Below are 24209 nucleotides of genomic sequence, written 5' to 3' on the forward strand. Positions count from 1 at the left end.
CAACATCAACAAGAAAAAGAAGAAGAACAACAACAACTGCAACGATAATAATAATAACAACAGCAACAACAATAATAACAACAACGACAACAACAACGACAACAACAACGACAACAACATCATCAACAACAACAACTGCAACGATAATAATAATAACAACAACAACTACAACAACAACAACATCAACAACAACGACGACAACAACAAAGACGACATCAACACAAATTTTGAACTGAGATCCACTTCAACAAGAAACAGCCGCTAAAGCAATGAAAATTTTGGCAGGATAGATTTAGCAAAAAATAAAATAAAATAATAATAATATTAATAATAATAAATAATAATAATAATATAAACAATAAACAATAAACATTAACATTCACACTAAAAACAGCACACAAACTAACACAGCATAGAAAAAAACAACAAATAATTTGAAAGATAAGAACATTAACCCATACAACAGCCCATACGTAAACAACAATACAGACAACAACGCAAACAACAACACAGACAACAACGCAACAACAACACAGACTTCAACACAGGCAACAACACAGACAACAACACAAACAACAACGCAGACAACAACACAGACAACAAAAACACAGCACAAACCACAACAACAACAACTCGAACATGAGCAAAACAACAAAAACGACATGACAGCAACAGCATTAACGTCAGTTACATCAACAAAAACACGTTGATGTAACATATTTTTAACATCAAAATAGCAGAAAGAACGAATAAAAAAAAATTCAGTTTTTTTTTTTTTTTTTTTAGTGGTAATTCATCATTCCCGTGTTTATTTGAGTTTCTTCTTTGTTTTTTTCTTGGCTTTTGTTAGCAAAGTTTTTCTACTTTGCTGAAAATAGTTCATATCGGTTATCGGATTGCAAGCCCGCTTCATTCATTCATTCGTTCGTTCGTTCGTTCATTCATTCGTTCGTTCGTTCGTTCGTTTATTCATTCATTCATTCAATCGTTCAATCGTCCACTCATTTACTCTTATTCAACCTTTCTTTCATTCATTCATTCTCTTCCTCTTTCACTCGCTCACTCAACCTCAAACTCCCTTACTCACTTTCTCACTCATTCAACACTTATGGAGAAGCATTCATCGCATGGAAACTTTGTTGTTGAATTTATTTCTCAATTTCTATGCTGCAGTAGTTGTAGCAGCAACAACATCAGTAGTCGTAGAAGCAAACTGCAAAAGAAGAAGCTGTAGTATTAGTAGTAGCAGTAATAGTAGTTGCAACTTCGACGTTATCTGAGTATCTTTCTTGTCAAGATACTTGTCCATTCAAGCAGACTCAACTTGTAAACTTGTAAAGGGTTGAAGATCATGATGGGTAATCTAATTTGGAATAAAATGGTTTTCTAAGGAAATTGAACATTCTATTGCATAAATTCAGTTATTGACATTTTTTTCTGTTTAAAATATGAGACGGAATATTACTATCAATAACTAATAATATTAAAATTAATATAAGTTTGGTGAGTACAATAAACAAAGGGTGGGGCTATTTACCAGCATACAACACCTTCTTATGGGTTGAAGCAGGGATATGCAAAGAACCTCAATTTTTTCAACTTTTAATTATTTTCAGTAATGTCTCTCCTTGCTCCAAACCACATAACTAGAATAATAGGACTAATCGATCAATTCGATCTATCGGTCGGGCTATTTGTTGTGCTTGGATTGTTGGCTTACGAAATTGCACGGATTTTAACGAGCAAGCTAAATGAAATATTTACTTGATTTAATATGCTAAAAACATTGTAGTAATTTTATTTAATTTTAATAATGATTAATAGAATTATGTATTATTAAATTATTTTTGTTAATTTGAATATAAAAATTGCTTTTGGTCCGGTGAAATCCGGTGGCTTACTGAAGCCGAAGGTTGGCTTAGTAGGATTGAACTTTAGTCACCCTTTTTTTACACTATTCGATCATGTTAAAAATTGGTTTGCTTATAAAATAAACGGCCTAAATAAATCAAAATTGTTATTTGAACAACTATCTTCATTATATTCAATGAATATTTTACATTCTGCTGGTGCCCATAAGAAACTGGCTGCTGAAATCATACGTTGGCTTACAGCAGTGGCTTACAGGGTTTCATAGAACTCTTACGATAGCACTTTTTGTACATATAATGCTTTAAATAAATCAATATATTCATATCACAATTATTTTTGTCAGTAAAAATATAGAAATTGCTTTTGTCAGGTGAAAAACAGTGGCGTACTGAAGCCGTAGGTTGGCTTAATCGGAATTTTTTTCATGTATACAATACTATGAGATAAATCAATCAAACAATCAAACAATCAGTCAGTCGGTCGGTCGGCCAGCCAGCCAGCCAGCCAGCCAGTCAGTCAGTCAGTCAGTCAGTCAGTCAGTCAGTCAATCAATCAACCAACCGATCAATCAACCGATCAATCAATCAACTAAATTGAATGAACCAAATAAACAAAAATAAAAACAAAAATAAATAAAAAAATTTGCAAGGGCTGTTCAAACTCGAACAAACAGTTAACCATACAGATCTACAAACAATTTCGAGATTTTAGTAAAGAAAGAAAAACACAGTAGTTGCTTTTATTTGAATTCATTCAAAAATGAAAAGTGACGGTTAATTAAAATTTTAAAATGTCAATTTTTTTTTAAAATTCGTATTTTAAATAAACAAATATAACAAAATATCGACCGATAAAAATAATTATCCATTATTATTATTATCAAACACACTCCTTAGAAGTTCTCGAAGGATAATAAACCACGTAACATGAACATTTAGTAAGAACAGTTCACAACATATCATAATGACTAAATCAACATACTAAACAGAAATAATTTATACATGCATATATACAAAGTAAATCAAGGAATATCCAAAAATTATATAACCAATTAAAAAAAAACTAGAAGCCAGTCAACATTTAATGAATAAATAAATAGACATTATTAAAAAGATTGTTCAAAAAGGTACAATTTAAGGCGACGACGAGAATGAAATGTAGTTTGTTTTGTTGGTGTGGTGTTGTGAAGCGAAAACAAACACATCACACAAAACTAGTAAGAAGTCGCAAGAATAATAGTCAGTCACCTACCTATAATAAAATTACTCTTAGGGCCCTAGCTTACTTATAAACATTGACTAAACTCACTTACCTACAAATTTGTATTTCTCGCTTTAGATGTTTCAAGTATTTTATTTAACATATTTTAGCGTTTTTATTTTACTTGAAGCTTTTTAACTAATGTTAAGCCCTAGCCTACCTACAATTGTTTAACTCATCTCAGTCCCTAACTTACCTATGAATTAAATTAAAGCCCGGTTCACGGTAAAGAAAATATAAAGTTGAAGAGAAACATAGCAACAACGACACCGAATGAATGGATGTTGTGTATGTATGTGTTGTATTGATGTGTGTGTATGTAAATGTGCGGGCGCGCACTCTCCAGAAACTTCACTCACTACCGACGAACCTCCATTGCACCGACCATCATCTGACACGAATCGATGGAATGAATTTGACCGGATACTGAAAAATAAATTGAAAAAAAAATTAATTCACTAAAATAAAAAACAAGCAATTGGAAAAAATAGGCAACTTATCTTTTTAAGATAACACTCAATCTTTGTTCAAATTCGAGTACTTTCAAAGGTACAATGAGACAAAAACAAATTTACCTTTAACATTATCTTCGATTTGTCATCGGAACGATCATCATGAGACCACCATCTGAAACGTGCTGACGCCCACCACAGCCCACCTCTCATCATTCTGTAGACAAGTTTTTATTAATTAGCGAAGTAGTAAATCAAGAAACAAAGGAACGAACGAATAAATGATTAACTGAATGATTGAACGATTAGTTGAATGAATAAATTAACTAATTAATTAATCAACCAATGATTTAATGAATGAATAGAATGAATCAATGAATAAATTAACTGAGGAATAATTTGAAAGATAGTGATAAAATGAATGAATGAGAAAAATTAAAAAAAGAAACTAAATCATACTTCAAAAACTGTCGTTGTTTTTATCTTCGAATTGTCATCGGAACGATCATCATGAGACCTCCATCTGAAACGTGCTGATGCCCACCACAGCCCACCTCTCATCATTCTGTAGACATTTTTTAATAGCGTATTAGTAAATCAAGGAACAAAGGAACGATCGAATAAATGATTGACTGAATGATTGAATAATTGGTTGAATGAATGAGTGAATGAATGAATTAATTAATAAATCAATGATTCAATTAATGAATAGAATGAATTAACGAATCAATTAATAGAAGAATAATTTAAAAGGTTGAGTGATAAAATGAACGAATGAGAAAAATAAAACACGAAACTGAACCTTACTTCAAAAATCGTCGTTACTGTACTTTCCACTGCACCAACCACCACCATCCGGTCGGCACACAAAATACCATCCGAACTTCAGAGTATCAGTCGAACAGCCAACGAGCTGATTCTTCCTACACCACCATCATCATATGTAAATCATCATGAGACCACCATCTAAAACGTGCTGACGCTCCCACCACTGCCCACCTCTCCTCATTCTGTAAACAAAATTTTTTTATTTGTGTAGTAGTAAATGAATGTTAGAATCTTAGAAGCAAAAAAATTAAATTATAAAATGAAAATGTCAAATAAATAAAATTTTAAAATAATAAAGTAAGTAAAATGTAAAAAAAACTTACCGTCGTCCATTCGACAAAGGCAGAATGTTGAATGCGGTTCGGTTCCTACGTTGTCCTCCAAAACTTGTGCCAGTCCTCCTCGAGATTGTTGTTGAAACACAGCCCGTGTTGATGGAGAAAGATAGAGAAAGAGTAGATTCTCATCAGAAAGCTTAGCGGTGCCTGCATCTCAAATTGCTTAATAAAAATAATCCTATCTACCTATTCAATTACCTTAACTAATCTATATTAAATTGTTAATGGTACGATAGTCGAAAGCCCCCTTCATTCTCCCTCCTTGCACAGAGGTTCACCGACAGCCAGGGCACCGGATAGAAAACCATTGCCGTGCGGATAGTAGACTATTGACGTGCGAATAGTAAACCATTTGCCGTCCGGAAGCCGTGCGGGTAGTAGACTATGGCCGTGCCGCATGGTAAATCATTACCGTGCAGATAGTAAACCATTGCCGTCCGGATAGTAAACCATTGCCGGTACACCACTGGCCACCAAGGCTTACCTCTGACAACAGACTTCGAAATTCAGAGTCTATCGGCTATCGTACCCTCAAATTACCTATTCATTACAATTAAGCCCTAGCTTACCTAAAGTTACAAAAAAACTCAAGAGCCCAATTCATTTGCCAATCGGCACCCACCCCACCACCTACGTAATGCCTTGGGCTCCAACTTAGTAATAATATAAAACTTAAACCCTAAATCTATTAATGAGTGTGTGTTACAACGTAGCCTTAACTTATTCATTACATTATGGCCCTAGCTTACCTAAAATTACAAAACTCAAGAGCCCAATTCATTGGCCTTTCGGCACCCACCCCACCACCTACGTAATGCCTTGGGCTCCAACCTAATAATAATAATGTAAAACTTAATAACTAACTTACCTCTCGATACACTTACAGCGTTTATTTAATTTAAATTACAAGATTGTTCCTAGAATTAAATTATTGCTTTTAACTACCTATGAAATTAAATTACTCTCAACCTTAGTAATAATAAATTAGAATGTGTAATGAAAATAAAATAACGCTCAAATACTAATATGTGATTATGTATGTATTTGTGTGTGTGTGTATATAATACGCTGATGCGTGTAATGTGGGTGCGAGAAAAAATAGAAGAGAAAAACTTACGCTGCTTACCTATTCAACTACATTAGTGTTGGATGCTTCCTATCTATCCTACCTACAATTAAAATTATGCCTATCTAACCTACCTATATAGCTACTTAATGTAATTGTGTGTATGTGCGTGTGCGTGTGAGCATTCTTACTTAATGTTAAATTACAGAGAAAAGCAGAGAAAAAAGAATTAAACGTATCCCAGCCAGGCGTATCTTCTTTGCCACTGAATGAACGAACGTAGCCTGACATCTTCCACGATGAATTCCTTTGGAAGCTTCAACCTGAATAAAATGGATGAAATGGAAAAATCTTATTTATTTGACTAATTTAAATGAAAATAGAAAAACGAGCCGCGGTGAAACCCGTCGGTAAAGCCAGCCAACTGGCAAAAAAAGGAACCACAAAGAAACCGTAAAACGTACCCCAGCAGGGCGTGCATTCTTTGCCACCGAATGAACGAACGACCCATTCTGATCGTCCACGATGAACTCCTCTGGAAGCTTCAACCTATATATATCCTATCTATATAGGATTTATGCTCTATATAACTCTATATAACTCTATATAACTCTATATAACTCTATATAACTCTATATAACTCTATATAACTCTATATAACTCTATATAACTCTATATAACTCTATATAACTCTATATAACTCTATATAACTCTATATAACTCTATATAACTCTATATAACTCTATATAACTCTATATAACTCTATATAACTCTATATAACTCTATATAACTCTACATTCAATCAATAAAAATCCCACTAAAACCAGGAACCACCGCGTACCTGCTGAATGTATGATGTGAAACAAAACGAAAAAAAACAAAACAAAAATCACACCACCAAGTAGAGTAAAAGAATAGGAGTCCCTAACCTACCTATGTAACTAAATTACCTTATGCCCTAGCCTACCTATATAATAAATTAATTTTTACCTCACCTACCTATGCTTCATTAACTTAACTCAAGACTCATGAAGAAAGAGAAAAAGGAGTAAAACAGAACATTAAATACTACCACACAAACAAACATGATGTATGTATGTATGTATGAGCAACCGTTAAAGAACCCACCTAAAATTAAAAAAATACCACCTACAAACATTCAAACCACCTACAAACATGCGAACTCTATATAACTCTATATAACACTATATAACTCTATTTAATAAAATAAAAAAAAATAAAAAAAATTTAAAAATAAAATAAATGAGATCAGACAGACTGCTTCAAGCGAGGCAGAATGCTGATCTGATTTTCATGTTGTCTCAGCTCCTCTATTTATACTCGTTTCAACCATACATTCTCATCATTTCAATCATTCGCATCAGTAAAAAACTTGTTTAATGTATATACTGCACTATTATACAGTCTTAACCACAATGCTAACTGTACTAAATTGAAGTCATCGAACGAACGCTTTCGAAACTTTCTGGTTGGCTGGTTGAATCTGCTATATTGCTTTTCATATAAACATATAATCTAATATAATATAATTTAATTATTTGTATACATGAATTCCGGTCACTTTATATATATATAATAAAAATTCATTATAAAAGCAACAGTAATCAGTGCTATATATGTAAGCACGCAGTTCAAATTTTTCGGGGAGAATTCAAAATAGTTTGAGACCACACCTTGCTTAACATCCGATTCCAAGCCAAGCCGAGCCAAGCCAAGCTGAGCCAATATGCATAGATTTATAAGCGCTTTTATGTTAATATTTTGCTCGCTATATTTATATATTTTATAAATTTATTATAAAAAACAACAGTAGCCATTACTATATATGTACGCACGCAGTTCAAATTTTTCGGGGAGAATTCAAAATAGTTTGAGACCACACCTTGCTTGACATCCGATTCCAAGCCGAGCCAAGCCAAGCTGAGCCAATATGCATAGATTTATAAGCGCTTTTATGTTAAAATTTTGCTCGCTATATTTATATATTTTATAAATTCATTATAAAAACAACAGTAATCATTGCTATATATGTACGCACGAAGTTCAAATTTTACGGGGAGAATTCAAAATAGTTTAAGACCACACCTTGCTTAACATCCGATTCCAAGCCGAGCCAAGCCAAGCTGAGCCAATATGCATAGATTTATAAGCGCTTTTATATTAAAATTTAGCTCGCTTTTTAAACGAATATCCCAATATAACAAATTCTCCACCCTATTTTAACTTTCTTTGATGCTTTTTAATCAGTCAGGTCACAAAAATCATTATCGATATCGCAATGAAATCAATTTGAAATTTTTTTTTAATTATTGATAAAATTTTTAAATTGTTGATAAAAGTAACTAGTATATATAGTGTAGTAAAACGTTTAAAATTTTCCGAGAGAATTCAAAATAATTTGAAACTACACCATAACACAATTGTACAATTTGAATGTGTAAATACAACATTATAAATGTATTATAACTACGTGTATATATTTATCTATTTCTTTATTTAGTTCTGCCTGTGTATGATATTTTGTCAAATTTATTTGATAGGAATTGAATATAACCTTTATACCGGCTGATTAACTACCATGCAGTAAAATAACTACTGTAGACACCATTTCCTCCAACGATTTCGCAACGAATTGCCCATACCATATAATTAGAATAAACTCTTTCAATCAATATTTAAATTTTTATATTGTCATTTATTCTTTCGTTTTTGTTTCTGTACTAATTTTCGTATCAGATACAATAATTTAGTTTTTAAGTAAATTTTCATTTTCGTAGTTATACACAAACATGCCTACCTGTTGCATTAAAAATTGCATTAATAATAAATAGAAATGAGAAAATTTCTGATGCATCTTTTCACAGGTTTATTTTCAAATTAACTTCACACTAAAATAAATGTAACAATATCCCTATACTCATTGAATAGAACTATTTTGTTTTACAATTACATATATTTTATTTTACAGACTATTATAATTTATAATGCTATCATGGATTACCATTTTATTATTAAAAGCAATACTTAAGAAATGCACAAGTTTCTGTAACAGTTTATAAAATTTCAGATTTTCTCAAAATGTAAAAATGCAAAACGATTGGATTAAGTGCATCAGACAGGAAATAAATGATTTCAAATGGCTTCCATCAAAAAATGCAAGAATATGCAGTGACCATTTCTGTAATAAAGATTATAAGGGTTATGATGGAGAAAGGAAGGCAATGCTGAAGAAAGCATTCCCATGTTTTCAAGTTAGTTATATTTATATGTCATCAGTTACACAAGAAAGCAGTTCCCTAAATTTCATTCGTGTAGGATGGATGAAATTTAGGGAACTGGGTGGGGTATTGTGTGGAAAGAAATGGTCAGTGAAGATGAAAGGGAGGGTATATAAAGCATGTGTGAGAGCAGCGATGGTATATGGTGGTGAAACTTGGGTGTTGAGGAGAGAGGAGGAAAGTGTACTGCAGAGGGCTGAAAGAGCTATGGTGAGGATGATGTGTGAGGTTAAAGTGAAGGATAGGAGGAGTAGTACAGAGCTGATGTCAATGATGGGACTGAATGAGGACATTGTGACATTGATAAGGAGATCGAGATTGCGGTGGTATGGACATGTGTTGAGAAGGGATGAAAGGGTCGGGATTAGGCGAACGTTGGAGTTCGAGGTTGAAGGAGTGGTAGGAAGGGGTCGTCCGCGATTGGGATAGAGAGAGCAGGTAGAGAAGGACAGGGTGAAAGCGGGGTTGCGTGATACTGAGGCGAGTGACAGATGTGGATGGCGTCGAGGGGTATTTCGGTTTCATCATAGGTAGCCAAACGGCAACCCCCGATCTCGGGAAAAATGTCGTCTAAACGTGTGTTGTTGTTGTTGTTGTTACACAAGGAAGCAATTCACATCATCATTGTACATTGCAACATTCTTATCTATACAAAAAATATAAAATGCATTCAACAATACTCCATGTATTTAATTAAAACTTAGAAAGGGCATAATGACATTGTGAATAATAAACCCTGCTTAGGACTGGGATCATCATCATCATACCAATCACCATTACAAGTAGGGTCAATTTTATATTAATGCTTAACAAGTTAACTAAATTGGCATAATCAAGTTTTTATATGAAATACACATCAAGTATTTAATGTAACAAATAAATTAACAGAAAAATTTCTGAAAAAGTTTAAAAAAATTAGAACATATGACTCTGATCAAAAATCATTCGCGTTGACACTGCATTTGTATGGGCATAAGGCATATGATTATCTTTGGACAAATGGCTTACATCTTCCTCACACTAGGACATTAAGAAAGTAATCTTGTCATACCTGTTCAATAATTTTAATAAGATTGTTTTAAATAACTATTCTCAATGTCATTTTATTAACACTACATTAAAAGGTGGCTATAAAACATTGATGGTATGCCTGGGGTGATTTCTACAAACCTTATTGACTAATGGTGATGGGGATCCTCTGGAACTGTAGGATCATGACATTCAATCTAGTCATGGATTGAGAAATCAATCCTTGATATATTTGATAACAAACATTTATTATAATATAAGAATGAAAAAAAGATGCAGGTGTAAGGCAAAATCTTACTGGAACTATTATTTTTAGCAATTTATGATTTATTTTTTTATTTATGACTATCCATTTTCAATGATACCGATATTTTTAATTATTATTATCCAAATTATACTCATGCCTATATAAATTAATTTGATTGTGGCTATTTCTATGCTTAATTATTTTATTTACTTGCCATAGGTATGCACAGCATTTAATAAATTAATGATAATAATTAATCAATCTTCGTTTTGTGTCCAGAGACCCGGTTTCCCGAGGTATTAATAATTAATAACACAACATTCTAAGTGCATAAAATATAATAAATTAAAAGTACAATTTTTACAAACCTCATTGGTTATGGTGATGGGGATTCTTTAAAACTGAATGATCATGATCTAACAAGTCATGGATTGATGAATCACTGGAATCACACATTATCTTTAATAAATTTAATAACAACATGTACTACAATTTAAAAATAAGGAATATTTTGTAAAACATTAAATGAAAAAAAATTTAGTTTGAATCACTCATAATTAATAAATTTTAATTAAATTGTAAGTTAGCTTGGGGAGTTTGAAGCTTGAATTGAACAAATTACAAAATTGTTTATTTTATAAAATTGATTGATAAGTTGTTTAATATATTTATTTAATTTAGTATATTTTTTATTCCCAGACCTAAGCATTGTAAATAAAAATTTTAAAACCAATCAAGCAATAGAATTTAGGATCTTAGGAACAAGTGCTGTTAGTCGTTAGTGTAGTAGTAGTATGTAGTAGTGTAGTGGTTGGTAGTTTCTAGTAGTCTAATCTGTTAATGTTCGTTAGTGTTATCTGTTATTTATTTCAATTAGTAATTAGAATCAGTAGAGTTTAATTTTAGTTTAATTATTAGAGTTTAGTAATTTAATTACTAATTAGTCGTCGTTTAGTGTTGTTACAGTTTATGAGTTAAGTGTTGTTGGTGGTTCACAAAAAATTTTTTTTATTTAAAATGCAAAAAGATACTTAACCGTCATACAGCAATATCTATCCTAATACAGCATCTAGTATCACCTTTTAAAACATTTTGAAATTTTAAATAAAAGCAATATTCCGAAATTAGTAAATATACGATCGTAACCTTTGACTTGGGCGATAAAAAATCACCCTCCAATTTCCCTCCGAAAATAAGCTTCTTGTTCGACCGTCAAAAATGAGCGAAGGCCGTTTTATTTATTCTAATTATATGCAATAAACTCGTAAAACTTTTTACCTTTTACCTAAGTTTACTTTTAAAAATAAAATTTTAAAAATCGAACCGCAAACATCAAACTTTTGTTGAAAAATAAATAAATATCTCAAGCAGTTACAAACTTTACGTGAAAGTACTTTTGAAATCCACTTTTTAAGCCACTAAAATTAGATTAACGTTTCCAAAATGTCGAAGATGGAAGGTTGTTTTAATTAATTTCCTTTTCAACTTTTTTAACTTAACTAAATAAATACTTTTAAATGTTTTCAACACATATCTCATCTGAAACTGACTCACCTGTGTGGTTTTTTAAATTTTTTTAAATTAAAAATTTTTTAAAAATTAGTTTAAATTGAATTAGTGGCAAATGTTTTATTGAAGTTTTATTGATCGGACTAAAAAAGTGAAAAGAAATTTTTTAGACATTCTTTGGTAAATACTTGAGTAAATACTAGAAACTAGACTAAGTAATTCTTTAAAACTTTATAGTTTAAAGTTGATAAAATAAAATAAAGTAAAGTTAATAGATAGGGTAAATTAAATTAATCTGTAATGAAAATCTTTACTGACATTGATTTAAAAGACATGATGCTGTCCATTATTGTTGAAATTTTTAATCAATTAATCATAATTATTATTTTTTTCTTTTTCAGATTTAGTTTTCAATCTAAAAGTAATTATTTTTTTTTATTGTATATATAATAAAAGAAATAATTTGCCAGCAGTATTTTAAAAAAAATTCAAATATTAATAATTAACTCTTTCAATTGAAAATAATTTTGTTTAAGTCATATAAATATTATAATTAACTAATTATGCCAATGCCAATAAATAATATGTATTGTTTCTTTTTAGTGAATTGTTTTATTGTTATTAAGATTTTTTTTTAAATATCTATTCAGTTTACAGTCAAACAGCTAGAAAGAATGTCCAAAAAGTCTGAGAAAGAACAAAAAGTGCAGGAAGCCAAAATCAAAAAGGTCTGTTTATTGAGAGAATTTAAAAAATTGTGATAAACTTTTTATTCAAATTAACATTAGTTTTGTATTTAATTTATATGTCAAATTTATCCATTATTAATATTTCATTGTTGAAATATTTATGAATAAATAGCATTAAAATAAATAAGTTAATTAAATTCAAATAGACAAAATATAAGACCGCACATAACAGATTTTCCCATCAAAATTAATGTAACAATTATGGTAGAAATTTCAAATAAATTGAATAAGATAAATTAATAAAACAGAAATATCAGTGTAGTAGGTACATTGCTGTAGTGTAATATTTATAAAAACATGTTTAGCTAACAGAATTTCTGCATTAAATAATCAAATTATACAGCTAAAGAATGGTAAATAACTTCTAACAGGTTCTATTGTAGAGAAATTAACTACAACAAACAAATTATAACAAATTTTTTAATGAATAACTTTTAAGTTGAAAGAAATTCTTTGTTTCACTTAATCAGGCATTGCAGACAAAGAATGTAGAAACAGCCCAGGTTTACGCTGAGAATGCGATCAGGAAAAAGAACGAGGGACTGAATTATTTAAGAATGGCTGCCAGAGTCGATGCCGTTACCTCCAAAGTTCAAAGTGCTATGACCATGAAAGATGTATGTTTGTGTGTGTGTTGGTTTGTTTGGTTTAGTTGGTTTGTTTGTATGTTTGTTTGACTATTGTCTATTTTCAATGAAATAAACGATTTTCAGAAAAGCTGTATGTTTGGGTATGTGTTTGGTCTGTTTGTATGTATGTTTGTTTGTATACATATATATGTTGTTTGTTGGTTTGTTTGGTTGGTTTGTATGTTTGTTTGGTTGTATATATGTTGTTTGTTTGTTTTTTTGTATGTTTGTTTGTTTTTGTGTTTGTTCGTTTGTTTGGTTGGTTTGTTTGTTTGTATATATGTTGTTTGTTAGTTTATGTGTTTGTTTGTCTCTATGTTTGTTTGTAAGCTGTATGTCTGTGTTTTTATGTTTGTTCTGTAGTGTTATGTTTGTTATCTTACTTCAGATCGATTAAAGAGATAATTTTTTTTAGATGACCATTTTCAAATCATCCATTCCATTTACTGACCTAAGGTCACCAAGAAGATGGGCGAGGTCACGAAAGGGTTAGACAGAGCACTGGCCTCTATGAATCTAGAACAGGTTAGTTGGTTGTTGATTGTTTGTGAAGGTTGCTGGTCTGTGACCTGTATGCAAAGTTTGAAGGTTGTGAAGTTATATGAAAAGTTTAAATGATTGAAGTGTTAGAGATAATTAATTAGGAATTGTAATTAATTAATTAATTAATTATAAATCGGAAAAGGTCTCGAAAATAATGGAAAAGTTTGAGCAGCAGTTTCAAGATTTGGATGTCAGGACATCAGTGAGTTTGGCTCGTCTCGTCATCTCCTCATCATCATCCTCATCACCATCCTCATCATCCTCATCATCATCCTCTTTAAAAATAATAATCATCCCATTATCATCATCATCATCGTCATCGTCGTCATCGTAGTCCTTATCGTCAAAATCGTCATCATCAACGTCTCCACCCACAGACAGTAGAAGACGCCATGGGGACTGCCACGACTCTGAGCACCCCCCAAGACCAGGTGGAGGCACTAATTAGGCAGGTGGCTGCCGAAAATGACCTCGAGATATCGGAAAAACTGGCCGAGTTACAACCGCACACCTCGACTATCAAGTCTGCAGATAGGGAGAGGGAAGATCAGTTGGAAAAGAGGTTTAGGATGAATTTTTTTAGTATATATTTGTTGTTTTGTTTGTTTATGTGCGTGTGCTAGTAGGCGTTTGTGTGTGTGTGTGGGTGTGTGTGTGTGTGTGTGTTTATTTACGTGTGTTTTTCCATTGACGTTTTAAATAGTTCATGGCAGTTATTAATAATAATTATTATTATAGAAAAATGAAATGATGATAAAAATTAATAGTAGTTATTAATTTTTACATTTTTAAATAAATTTCATAGATTCAACCTTATTTTTACACTCAATCACTCACACACAGACTTGCTGCCTTGCGAAATTGAAGGAATAAACAGTTCACAGCGTCATCGTCATAATTATTATTACTTTTGTTACTATTATCATTATCTTATTATTATTAATTATATTATTAATAATTATTATTTATTTTCAACATCATCTCAGCCATTAATTCTATTGCCAAGTATCCATTGATTTTAATGTCTGCATTGTCTTTTATATGTATATATATATATTACAATTATGGTTATTATTATGATTACTATTTAAGTTGCTTTTTTGATTATTATTATTATTATTATTTGTTTATCGTCACCAGAAAGTTTCGATTTGCCATTAAATACATTATTCGTCTTCGTCGGTTGTATATATTCTGTAAATTTGGGCAAAACAACTATGATATATAGTACGAATATGTATATGTGTGCGTGTTATTAATTTCCTTCCAACTTTTAACTTTTCAAATCATTCATTTGCGATCGAGGCTGGTCACTATGCAACAGCAAGACCAGACGCCTTAACCATCGAGCCATGTTGTAGCCGCTCGTTTGAATGGAGTAACATACTTCTTCCGAATATGGACTATGAATTATTTGTTAATCTGTCTGGCTAGTTCTGATGTAAGAAATATTCGTTTCATAGATGAATTGTCACCTAAAAGTTTAATTTAAAAACTTAAATTACGTTAATTCTAGAATCACTTTTCTAGTTTATAGAATATTTCGTTAATAAGACAGGCTCAATGCTCTCATTTCTTGATTTTTATCTTTTTATTAGGATATAACACCTATTTTCGGTTGATTTATATTTTAATTTATTTAAATTAAAACACGGATTTACACTTGAATAAATCTCTTTTCTTGACGACTTCCATTCAATTGTTACTGCTACAGCCGTGACCGGTACGGGTACCAAAGCCGATGTTGAAAAGTATCACGGATACCGTATCGGAGAAGTATATCGATATCTCGAAGTATTGCCGATATCTCGAAGTAATGCCGATATCGTATCGAGGATACCGATATCTCGAAAAGTATCTCGAATACAGTACCGGTATTAACGTTGCTTCGGTATTAACAATCCTGATAGATGATTTATGAGTAGTGAATTAATGTTTTATCATATCAACTACTACAATATTCGCACTCTACTGTTTCTAACCACATTTCGTCTTTATCGTATCGGAAAGATTACGAAATTCATTCATTTGAATGCGGTATGGGCAGGTGGGCATTGTTAGTCACTTTTACACGTATTCTTTTCATTTGTATTTCACGTACTGATACCATGGATAATAATTGAAATTTTAACACAAAAGCAAATGAAAAAATTAAATAACCGTCTATAGAGTTTTTTTTCTGTAAAAAACGAATTTTCAAAAAAAAAAAAATTTAACCGTGCACAAATAGTAAAGAATAAACGTATAATAAACAAATAATAAACCAAAAAATGACGCAGCCAATCAGGCGCGAGATTTATTCTAGCGTCATTTATCCACCAATCACTGTCATTCAATTCCAAACCAGCCAGCCAATGAGCATTAAGCCAAAATATTTGCATAAACATATGTACAATCAAATTACCTCATTAATAGGATAATCCTATTTAATGTTTTAAGTAACCAGAAAGTGATTAATTAAAGGTTAAAGTTCATTCATACTTCTTTACAGCAATTGTTTCAGAGGTATCAATAAAACACACACACAAAATAACACATTTGTATATATACATGTATATATACATATACAGACATACACACAAAGTAGCACACACACACACACACACAAAATAACACATTTGTATATATACATATATATATACATATACAGACACACACACAAAATAGCACACACAAACACACACACAATCTTATACACAGTGTATAAACAAATATTAGACATTCCAGCTCAAGAAAACACAGTTCATTCATTTAAACAATTAATTAAATTTCCAGAATAATGATAAATCACACACAGCAGGCAGACACAAACAACACACTCTTCTTCTACAAGTTAAATACTTAGCAAAACTTTACATTTACTCAATTAAATACATAATTTACAACTAATTGTATTATACTAATTATAAAAATATAATAAGTTATACCTGTATTTATCAGTTCAATACAGGTAACACACACACACACACGCGCACACATACATATACCACATATGTATGATATAGCATATTTTACACTATAAACACATAAAATATATGCTTACATATGATACAATATCAGTCAAATAGTATCACCGTCTCATTCATTCCTTATTTGTCACCATCACCATCATCATTTATGACGTCATCATCAACATCTCATCATAATAACCACCACACAGTCATCTTCATCATCGTCGTCATCATCATCTTCTAGAGCCCTCTCAAACTGCTCCACCGACCATCCTCATCATTACAGCCAACAAAACGCCATTACAAACACGCCAAAACCACAGCCGTCGTCAGCGTGACGTCATCAATCGTTATTTAAATTTCTTTTTCCCGCCACTTCCGGCGTTGCCCTTATCATCAAAAGCGCTCTCCAGCTGCTTCTCAAAAATCCTGGCGGTATTGCAAAAGCCGAGCTTGGTCTTGTTGAACGAGTTTGGGCCAGACGGTGTTGGTGTGTCCCTGGCATGGAGGTTTTTGGAATAAAATGACATCGACATGAAAATTTAAAATGAAAATGATGATATCAACAACGCTAAAAAAGCATAACAACAACGTCATCTCGACAGTATCTGTAACATCCGCAACAACAACTTCAAACAAGCACATCACTAAACGATGATGAAAGAAAACCACATTATGAACAGTGGCAAGAGACAAGACAACTGAAAATATACTAGGAATGTATTTCCACAACCACAACATTGTCACATCAACTACAACTACAGATCAACAACAACAACAGCAACAATGACAGTAACAAAATCAGCATTATATCAATACAAAAACAACACCAAAACCAACATCAATACATCAACACAACACACAAGGACAAATACATCAACACACAACACAATACAACTAAAGCATCAACAACAACGACATACTTTCCAATATTTCTCATTCTCATCTTGGCCTCTGGGGGCATATCTTCTTCCTCATCTGACTGAAATAAATAATTATAATTAAATTATAATTATAATTAAAAAAGTTAAAATTAGACATAACTATTAATAATTATAAGACAATTATGAATAGCCGACCAACCAACCAGCTAACAAACCAACAAACAAGCCAACCAATCAACCAGCTAGCCAACCAACCAACCATTTATCCAACCAACCAACCATTCATCCAGCCAACCAACCAATCATTTATTCAACCAACCAACCTACCAACCAGCCATCTAACCTCATCATCCCCATTAAAAACTTCCGCCACTGTTTTCTTCTCAGCTGGTCGTTTAGTTGCTGTTAATTTGCTCGCCTGTTTAGTGTTGTTAAATTAGAATTGTTAAAAATTAGGAAAGGCTAAGAGACTGAGAGAGGGAGGAGAGAGGGAGGAGAGAGGAAGAGAGATGGAGAAAGGGAAAGAGGGAAGTAAATACGGAGAAAAACATGGAAAAGAGAGGAGTGTAACGAAACAAAGAATGAACAAAATTGCTTATACATTAAAAAATAATTGAGAAGAGTTAGAAAATATCTGAACCAAATTATCATTAATGACAAAAAGAACCAAAATAAATATATATAGATTACAAATTTATAAAAACACACAAAGATATAATAATAAACGAACTGTAGTTGACAGATTCATTTTAATCATCATCGACTTGTTTGGCCGCTTCAGCAGTCCGTTCGACTTTCCATCCGCATCCTGTTCTGTCTGGGGTGACATTTTCGACGGAAGTAAAAACGGCTTTGACGATTTTGCCACCGGCATTTTCATTGTTGGTGATGATGATAATGATGATGTTGGTGGTGCTGGTAATGCTGTTGGTGGTGGTGGTAATGATGTTGGAGGTGGCGGTAATGATGTTGGAGGTGGTGGTAATGATGTTGGAGGTGGGGGCAGTGACGACGGAGGAGGCGGAAGTGATGATGGTGGTCGCGGTAACAGTGGAGTCTTTTGTAAAGATGGTGACGAAGATTTATCAACCAATCCCATCCCAGGTGCACGGCCTGGCATGGTCATGATGGGGTAGGCCGTCGTAGATGTCTGCTGGATGTGAGAAGATTGATCCCCTAAATTTTTGGTCTGTTGCTGCTGAAGTTGGGGCATGACCATGGAAGGAGCCCTGAACGCCATCTGTCCTGGGTACACCGTAGAATATCGCTGCAATCCGGGATAGTTGGTTCGCGGTTGAGGCTGCGGCGGAAGAGATAGTAGAGGCTTTTTCGACGTACCACCAGAGTTGGTGTTGCTTGGAGAATCTTGTTGGGACATTTTGCAACAGAGACAACAGTGTGAAGAAATAAAAAACTATTCGGAACAAAAAATTAAAATTTTAATGTAAAAATTAAAAAGATAATTTATTATCGATGAATTATTTTTCAAATTGAGCAAGTTTTAAAGCGGCGAATCGTTCAATTGCTTCAAAAGAAAACAAGGTAACTGCTAAAAGCCATTGAAAACCTTTTATCGGCCATCGAAGCATAGAATGTATGACAGCGTAGCATAGTTAGTATGATTGGACCATAAATCAATCAATCAATTCAATCAATCAATTAGCTTATAAAGCGCTATTTCCGCGATGTTCAACAGCGCTCCTCAATGAATTTTGAAAACAGATGGGTCTTAAGATCCGCTCTGAACTTCGCAAGTGATGGAGAAGTAGTCAGAGAAATAGGTAGAGAGTTCCAGAGAAAAGAATCAGAAAAAGCAAAGGCGTTAGCTAGCAAAAGAGTGTTTAACACGAATTAAGAAGAAGCGAGAAGAAGAAGACGATCGTAAACCGGGGCGTTTAGGTTCAATTAATATATCTGATTAATACTTAGGAAATAATTAAGATTGAGACTTATACATGAACGTGCAAATTTTAAAAATTATTCTATATTTTATAGGTAGCCAGTGCAAGAGAACACTTATTGATTTCATTGGTTCCTATCATATATATATATATATATATATATTATATTCTGGTTTCTATGAAATATATTAAAATGTGAATATAAATAATTGTTTATAAGATAAAAAAAAGCTGTATAAATAGGACGACATACGAAGCGAAGACACGTTTTACAGAAAGTTACGAAGTTTTACGGTTGAAGTTTTGCAAGCGCGGGGTTTTTACAAGTTGGGTTCATCCGTTTACAAGTGTGCGATTATGAAATAACTCATTTTGTAATTACTTGTTGGTATTTCCGCTCGGCTTCTTTAATAAATTCGTATTGGACAATTTATCATTCGAATTGATTCTCTATCGGGTATACGAACTCTGTCGGTTGTAAACAACCCCAGCGAATTTATGACAATATATATATAAAGGTATGTAAACCCAAGAATTCAACTAAACTTTATAATGGAAGAACACACTTGGAAATAGATTGAGCTCTACCGTACCATGTATTTTATTAAGATTTTATCTAATATTTCAGTGAAATAGTTTTTCTATAATAACTGAAATAAGTTTTCTGAGACAGAACATTCTATTATAACTGCGAAATTATAAGTCGATAAGGTTCACAGTTAATATCATTTTAGTTCGTCAACTAAATAGAAGTAAAATCCCTTGGCAAATATTCAATGTTGGCAATCTGTACTACTTTTTCTACCTGTTTTAGTCAATTGCAGGTCCAACCAGACCTTTTCCGCGGATTCCTTGTACAAAATCTTTTAAATAATCGAAAATTTATTTAATTTTTATTTATTTAATTTTATATTTATTTATTCAATTTTCTAAAAATCATTCACTGACAGATAACGTAACGTAACGTAAGATATCATAACATAACTAAGATTTTTTTATAGTGATCCAAGAAGACTTTTTTTTAAATATCCTACTTTTGCCAAGTTTGCTTTAAAGTTATTAGTTGTTTCTACGCATATTATTTCATCACCCAGTTTGTTTCACTCGTTGACAACTCTGCAGTTGAAAAAATGTCGCTGATTCCAAATTCTCCTTCATAGTGATGATTTAGCATCCTGATTCAAATCTCATTTTGTTCTTTTTTTTAATGATGTCAAACCACAAACTTTTAATCTGTCTTAATATGGCATACCGCGACACTCCTTTATCATTCTCGTTGCCCTCCTTTCAATATTCTCGAACATATGTTGTCCTTTTGTAAATCTGGATTCCAAAGCTAAACACAGTACTCCAACTTAGGTCGAACAAATGCTTTATATAGGTCCAACATGACGATCATATATCTGCTTTTTACTCTTCTTTTTATCATACCCAAAGTCCTCTTTGTACTTTTAGTTGCCTCGTTGCATTGCCGTGCTACCTTACCGTTCCGATGAATCATCACCCCTAGATCCTTTTCCTCCTCTACATTTTTTAATGGTGTGTTTCCAAGTTTGTATACGTTTGCCTTGTTGTTCGCTCCCATGTGTATGACTGCATATTTGTTAATATTGGTACTTACTGTTTGCACTTTTCCTCCTCTACATTTTTAGTGGCGTGTCTCCAAGTTTAAATACGTTTGCCTCGTTGTTCGCTCCAATGTGTGTCAGTGCACATTAGTTAGTGTTGAATACCATCTGCCAATCCTCTGCTCAGATCAGTGCCACTCAAAAATTAGCAAATAAAAATATAATAAAATAAAGAAAAGAGACAGAATAATGTTAAGTAGGTACCTTATAGTAAAAATGAGGTACCTATACCTACTATACATACATACCCTACGTATAAAAAATGATATTCAATTGTAATATTGATAGCAACTCCATAATGGGAGCAGTAGCGGATCTAGAAATATATAATGGGATCTAGGATGTATAGGTACCAGGAAACATTCCTTTTTACATCAGTTGCAACATGTAAGAAATTATTTCATTAACAAAAGTTTTTACAGATTTTTGTATAAAAATGAATCCAGGTGACGTTAAAGTCTATAGAAAGTGCATCGCTTTTCAAGTATATTACAATCAATCTAAAGATAGTGGGATTGTATGATTGTAGTTTTAGGAATCCAGTTCTTAATCCAACCAAATGAGTTTAACAAATGAAAATGAATGAACTGGTTACTTCCAAATTTTTCCATTTGGGTACGGCGTGTTTTTTCTCTATTAAATCATTCCAAACTATTTTCTGCAAAGATTTTTGAATCGTTATTTTTAGCTTGATTCACTATAAATTAAAAATAATGTAAAATGAACTAATGTTTTATCGTTGCAGCCATTTAGATGACTATCTATTTTTTCAAAAGTATAATTAAAATTAATGACCATCCAAATTTACTTTGAAAAAGTTGTGGTTTTTGAAGTTTTCAACAGCATTTTCAACGTCTGAGGTTGACATTAACTTGTGGGTTTTCAAAATTGTTAATTAGAATTTATTAAACATTAAAATAAAACCAAGTTTAAAATGTAAAATGAATCAAAATTTTTGAATATTATTATTTCATTTATATAAATTACATAAAATGTTAGGAGGCTAGTAATACAGTATTCTAAAAAATTAATTCTGCCAATATTTCTGAAACAATTTATTAAAATTGAAAGGACGAACTACATACGAATTACCGCCAAAAATTCAATTGAATATATGAAATACTATACTGCATCATTTCGTATGTTGAGAACCTTCTTAATCAAGTCTATCCCACCATCTTCAAATTGGTTGTAGCATGAATTTGAACGGCCACCACTTAAGTCTTCGTAGATCACAAGTTTCAATTTGAGATGGTAAGGTAACAGTGCCTTAGGCTTTTGTTTAATAAAATTAGTTATTTTTAAGTTTGAGCGGGGTGATGGCCTAATGGTCAAAAGCGCCTGGTCCTGTTACGCAGTGACCGCGTTCGAATGCGACAGAGGGTACCTCGTCTATCACATCCTCTGTGTGTGACGCGTGGTTTTTGTTTAGCGCCCATTCATATGAGCCGTCTGTGTTTTAGGAGGGTGTTATTGATACTTTAACTTTAACACTTTTTAAAATGTATTTATAAACTTGAGAAAATTCATTAACATAATTTGAAATTGTTTTATTTTATTTACTAAAATCAAGCTGTAAGAAACACAGAGCAACGGAAAATTCAGATAGAAAATACATGGCACGCATAAATAATGTGGAAAAGACATTTGCTGGAATTAGATTTCAGTTTAATAACATTATTATATTTATATAAAATTATATTAATGCTAGATCTACAAAAACGTTTTTTAGATTATTCAAATTCGAAGCAAACCTCTCCATAAATCATTTCGTACAGACAGCCAGCCAGGCCTTTGAAATCAATGGCAGCAATTTCGGTAAGATCATCTTGGCATTTGCATATTGTGGAATGATCAAAATCGGCCAATATGGCATACCCAGCATCGTCCAAGTAAATGTTTCCTAAATGGAGATCTCTTTGGTTAAATTTGGAGACAAGAAATCAGGAAAATCTCAGGAAAATTATCTCTGAAAGTTGACTATATAAAATTCATTTTTGTCTTTGAGATTTTATTCGCAAGCTGAGTTAAGCTACTTTAATTTTTTCATTGAGAATAAGCAACAAGAACTTGACTCAAATGAAGCCCAGCCAACAAATGAAGACAAAACCCAGAACAAATGAAGTCAAAAACTTTCATTACATTTGAATGAGGAGTGATTAAATCGAAATGTGGTGTATATTCGTCGATGAGATATAGTAAAAAAACTGAACGAGCATAAGATAAAAAATACTAAACTTGGTAATATTGAACAAATTTACCCGTGCACAACATGATGTTGGTGCAGAAACTGAAGACCCAGCAATGCGCACGCCGAACAGAAACTGCTCTTCTCGAAATCAAACTTTTTCTCACGAATTAAGCGATTTTTCAGACTTTGGTTTTTCATGTAGGGTGTTGCGTGAATAACGTGACACTGCGAATAATAAAACTGATAATTTAAAAATTACCTCAATTTATGAAAACGCGGCGACCTCAATGTTTTATGATCTTATTTTGTATCTTTCGGTATGAACGCTCGAAAGATATAGCATAAGAGTTATGGAAAACACCAAAATGGCCATTTTTAAATTTATGAATTGATTAGGAAAATTTAAATGTTTAAACTGGAAGTTTTATGAAGCCTTCAAAATTGATAACGAAGTTACTAGGCGGCAGTCTTTTGAAAGTTTCCAATTCATTATTAGAGGATTTTATACCGCCGTCGTTTCCCATGCAGCACTTTAAAGCGTACAACTTCTCAAATTTCTTTCCTAAAATTATCTAAATTTTTAAAAATAAACCTTTTCTCTTTACAAATCTCTAAATTGTATTGAATAAATGCAAAACTGTAGGCCAACCTTGGAACATTTGTTCGCCTTTATAACGCCTAGAACCACATATTCGCCTATATCCATTTTTGTTTGTTTTGTTATTTAACGTCTGTTATTTTTTATACCAATTTGTAAACGTCATTGTTCGAGATCTTATGTTTAATGAAAATAATTAATATTTTTGTCCATTTAATGTGGTTTTACTTTCTTG

The 24209-nt window shown here is 32.2% G+C and overlaps 3 protein-coding genes across 3 annotated transcripts; 1 reads left to right on the top strand and 2 right to left on the bottom strand.

The window, feature by feature from the left end:
• The first annotated feature begins 11714 nt into the window (after positions 1 to 11714).
• HELRODRAFT_185950 (hypothetical protein) lies at positions 11715 to 15515 on the top strand. Its single transcript, XM_009027687.1, has 8 exons — positions 11715 to 11850; positions 12302 to 12321; positions 12551 to 12628; positions 13120 to 13266; positions 13735 to 13803; positions 13964 to 14023; positions 14199 to 14383; positions 14665 to 15515. The coding sequence occupies exons 1-8, from the start codon at positions 11835 to 11837 to the stop codon at positions 14684 to 14686; spliced, it is 597 nt and encodes a 198-aa protein (XP_009025935.1). The 5' UTR covers positions 11715 to 11834; the 3' UTR covers positions 14687 to 15515.
• Positions 15516 to 17122: 1607 nt separating this feature from the next.
• On the bottom strand, positions 17123 to 17736 carry HELRODRAFT_86171 (hypothetical protein; the record flags this gene model as incomplete). Its single annotated transcript, XM_009027652.1, has 2 exons — positions 17123 to 17270; positions 17696 to 17736. 2 exons carry the CDS (start codon positions 17734 to 17736, stop codon positions 17123 to 17125), a joined length of 189 nt encoding a protein of 62 aa, XP_009025900.1.
• A 2594-nt stretch (positions 17737 to 20330) lies between these two features.
• On the bottom strand, positions 20331 to 24082 carry HELRODRAFT_178807 (hypothetical protein; the record flags this gene model as incomplete). Its single annotated transcript, XM_009027688.1, has 9 exons — positions 20331 to 20420; positions 21038 to 21197; positions 21434 to 21501; positions 21781 to 21843; positions 21994 to 22056; positions 22338 to 22460; positions 22940 to 23102; positions 23447 to 23601; positions 24026 to 24082. 9 exons carry the CDS (start codon positions 24080 to 24082, stop codon positions 20331 to 20333), a joined length of 942 nt encoding a protein of 313 aa, XP_009025936.1.
• Between the last annotated feature and the right edge of the window lie 127 nt (positions 24083 to 24209).

Source organism: Helobdella robusta (assembly GCF_000326865.2).
Source record: "Helobdella robusta unplaced genomic scaffold HELROscaffold_50, whole genome shotgun sequence".
Taxonomy (NCBI): Eukaryota; Metazoa; Annelida; class Clitellata; order Rhynchobdellida; family Glossiphoniidae; genus Helobdella; species Helobdella robusta.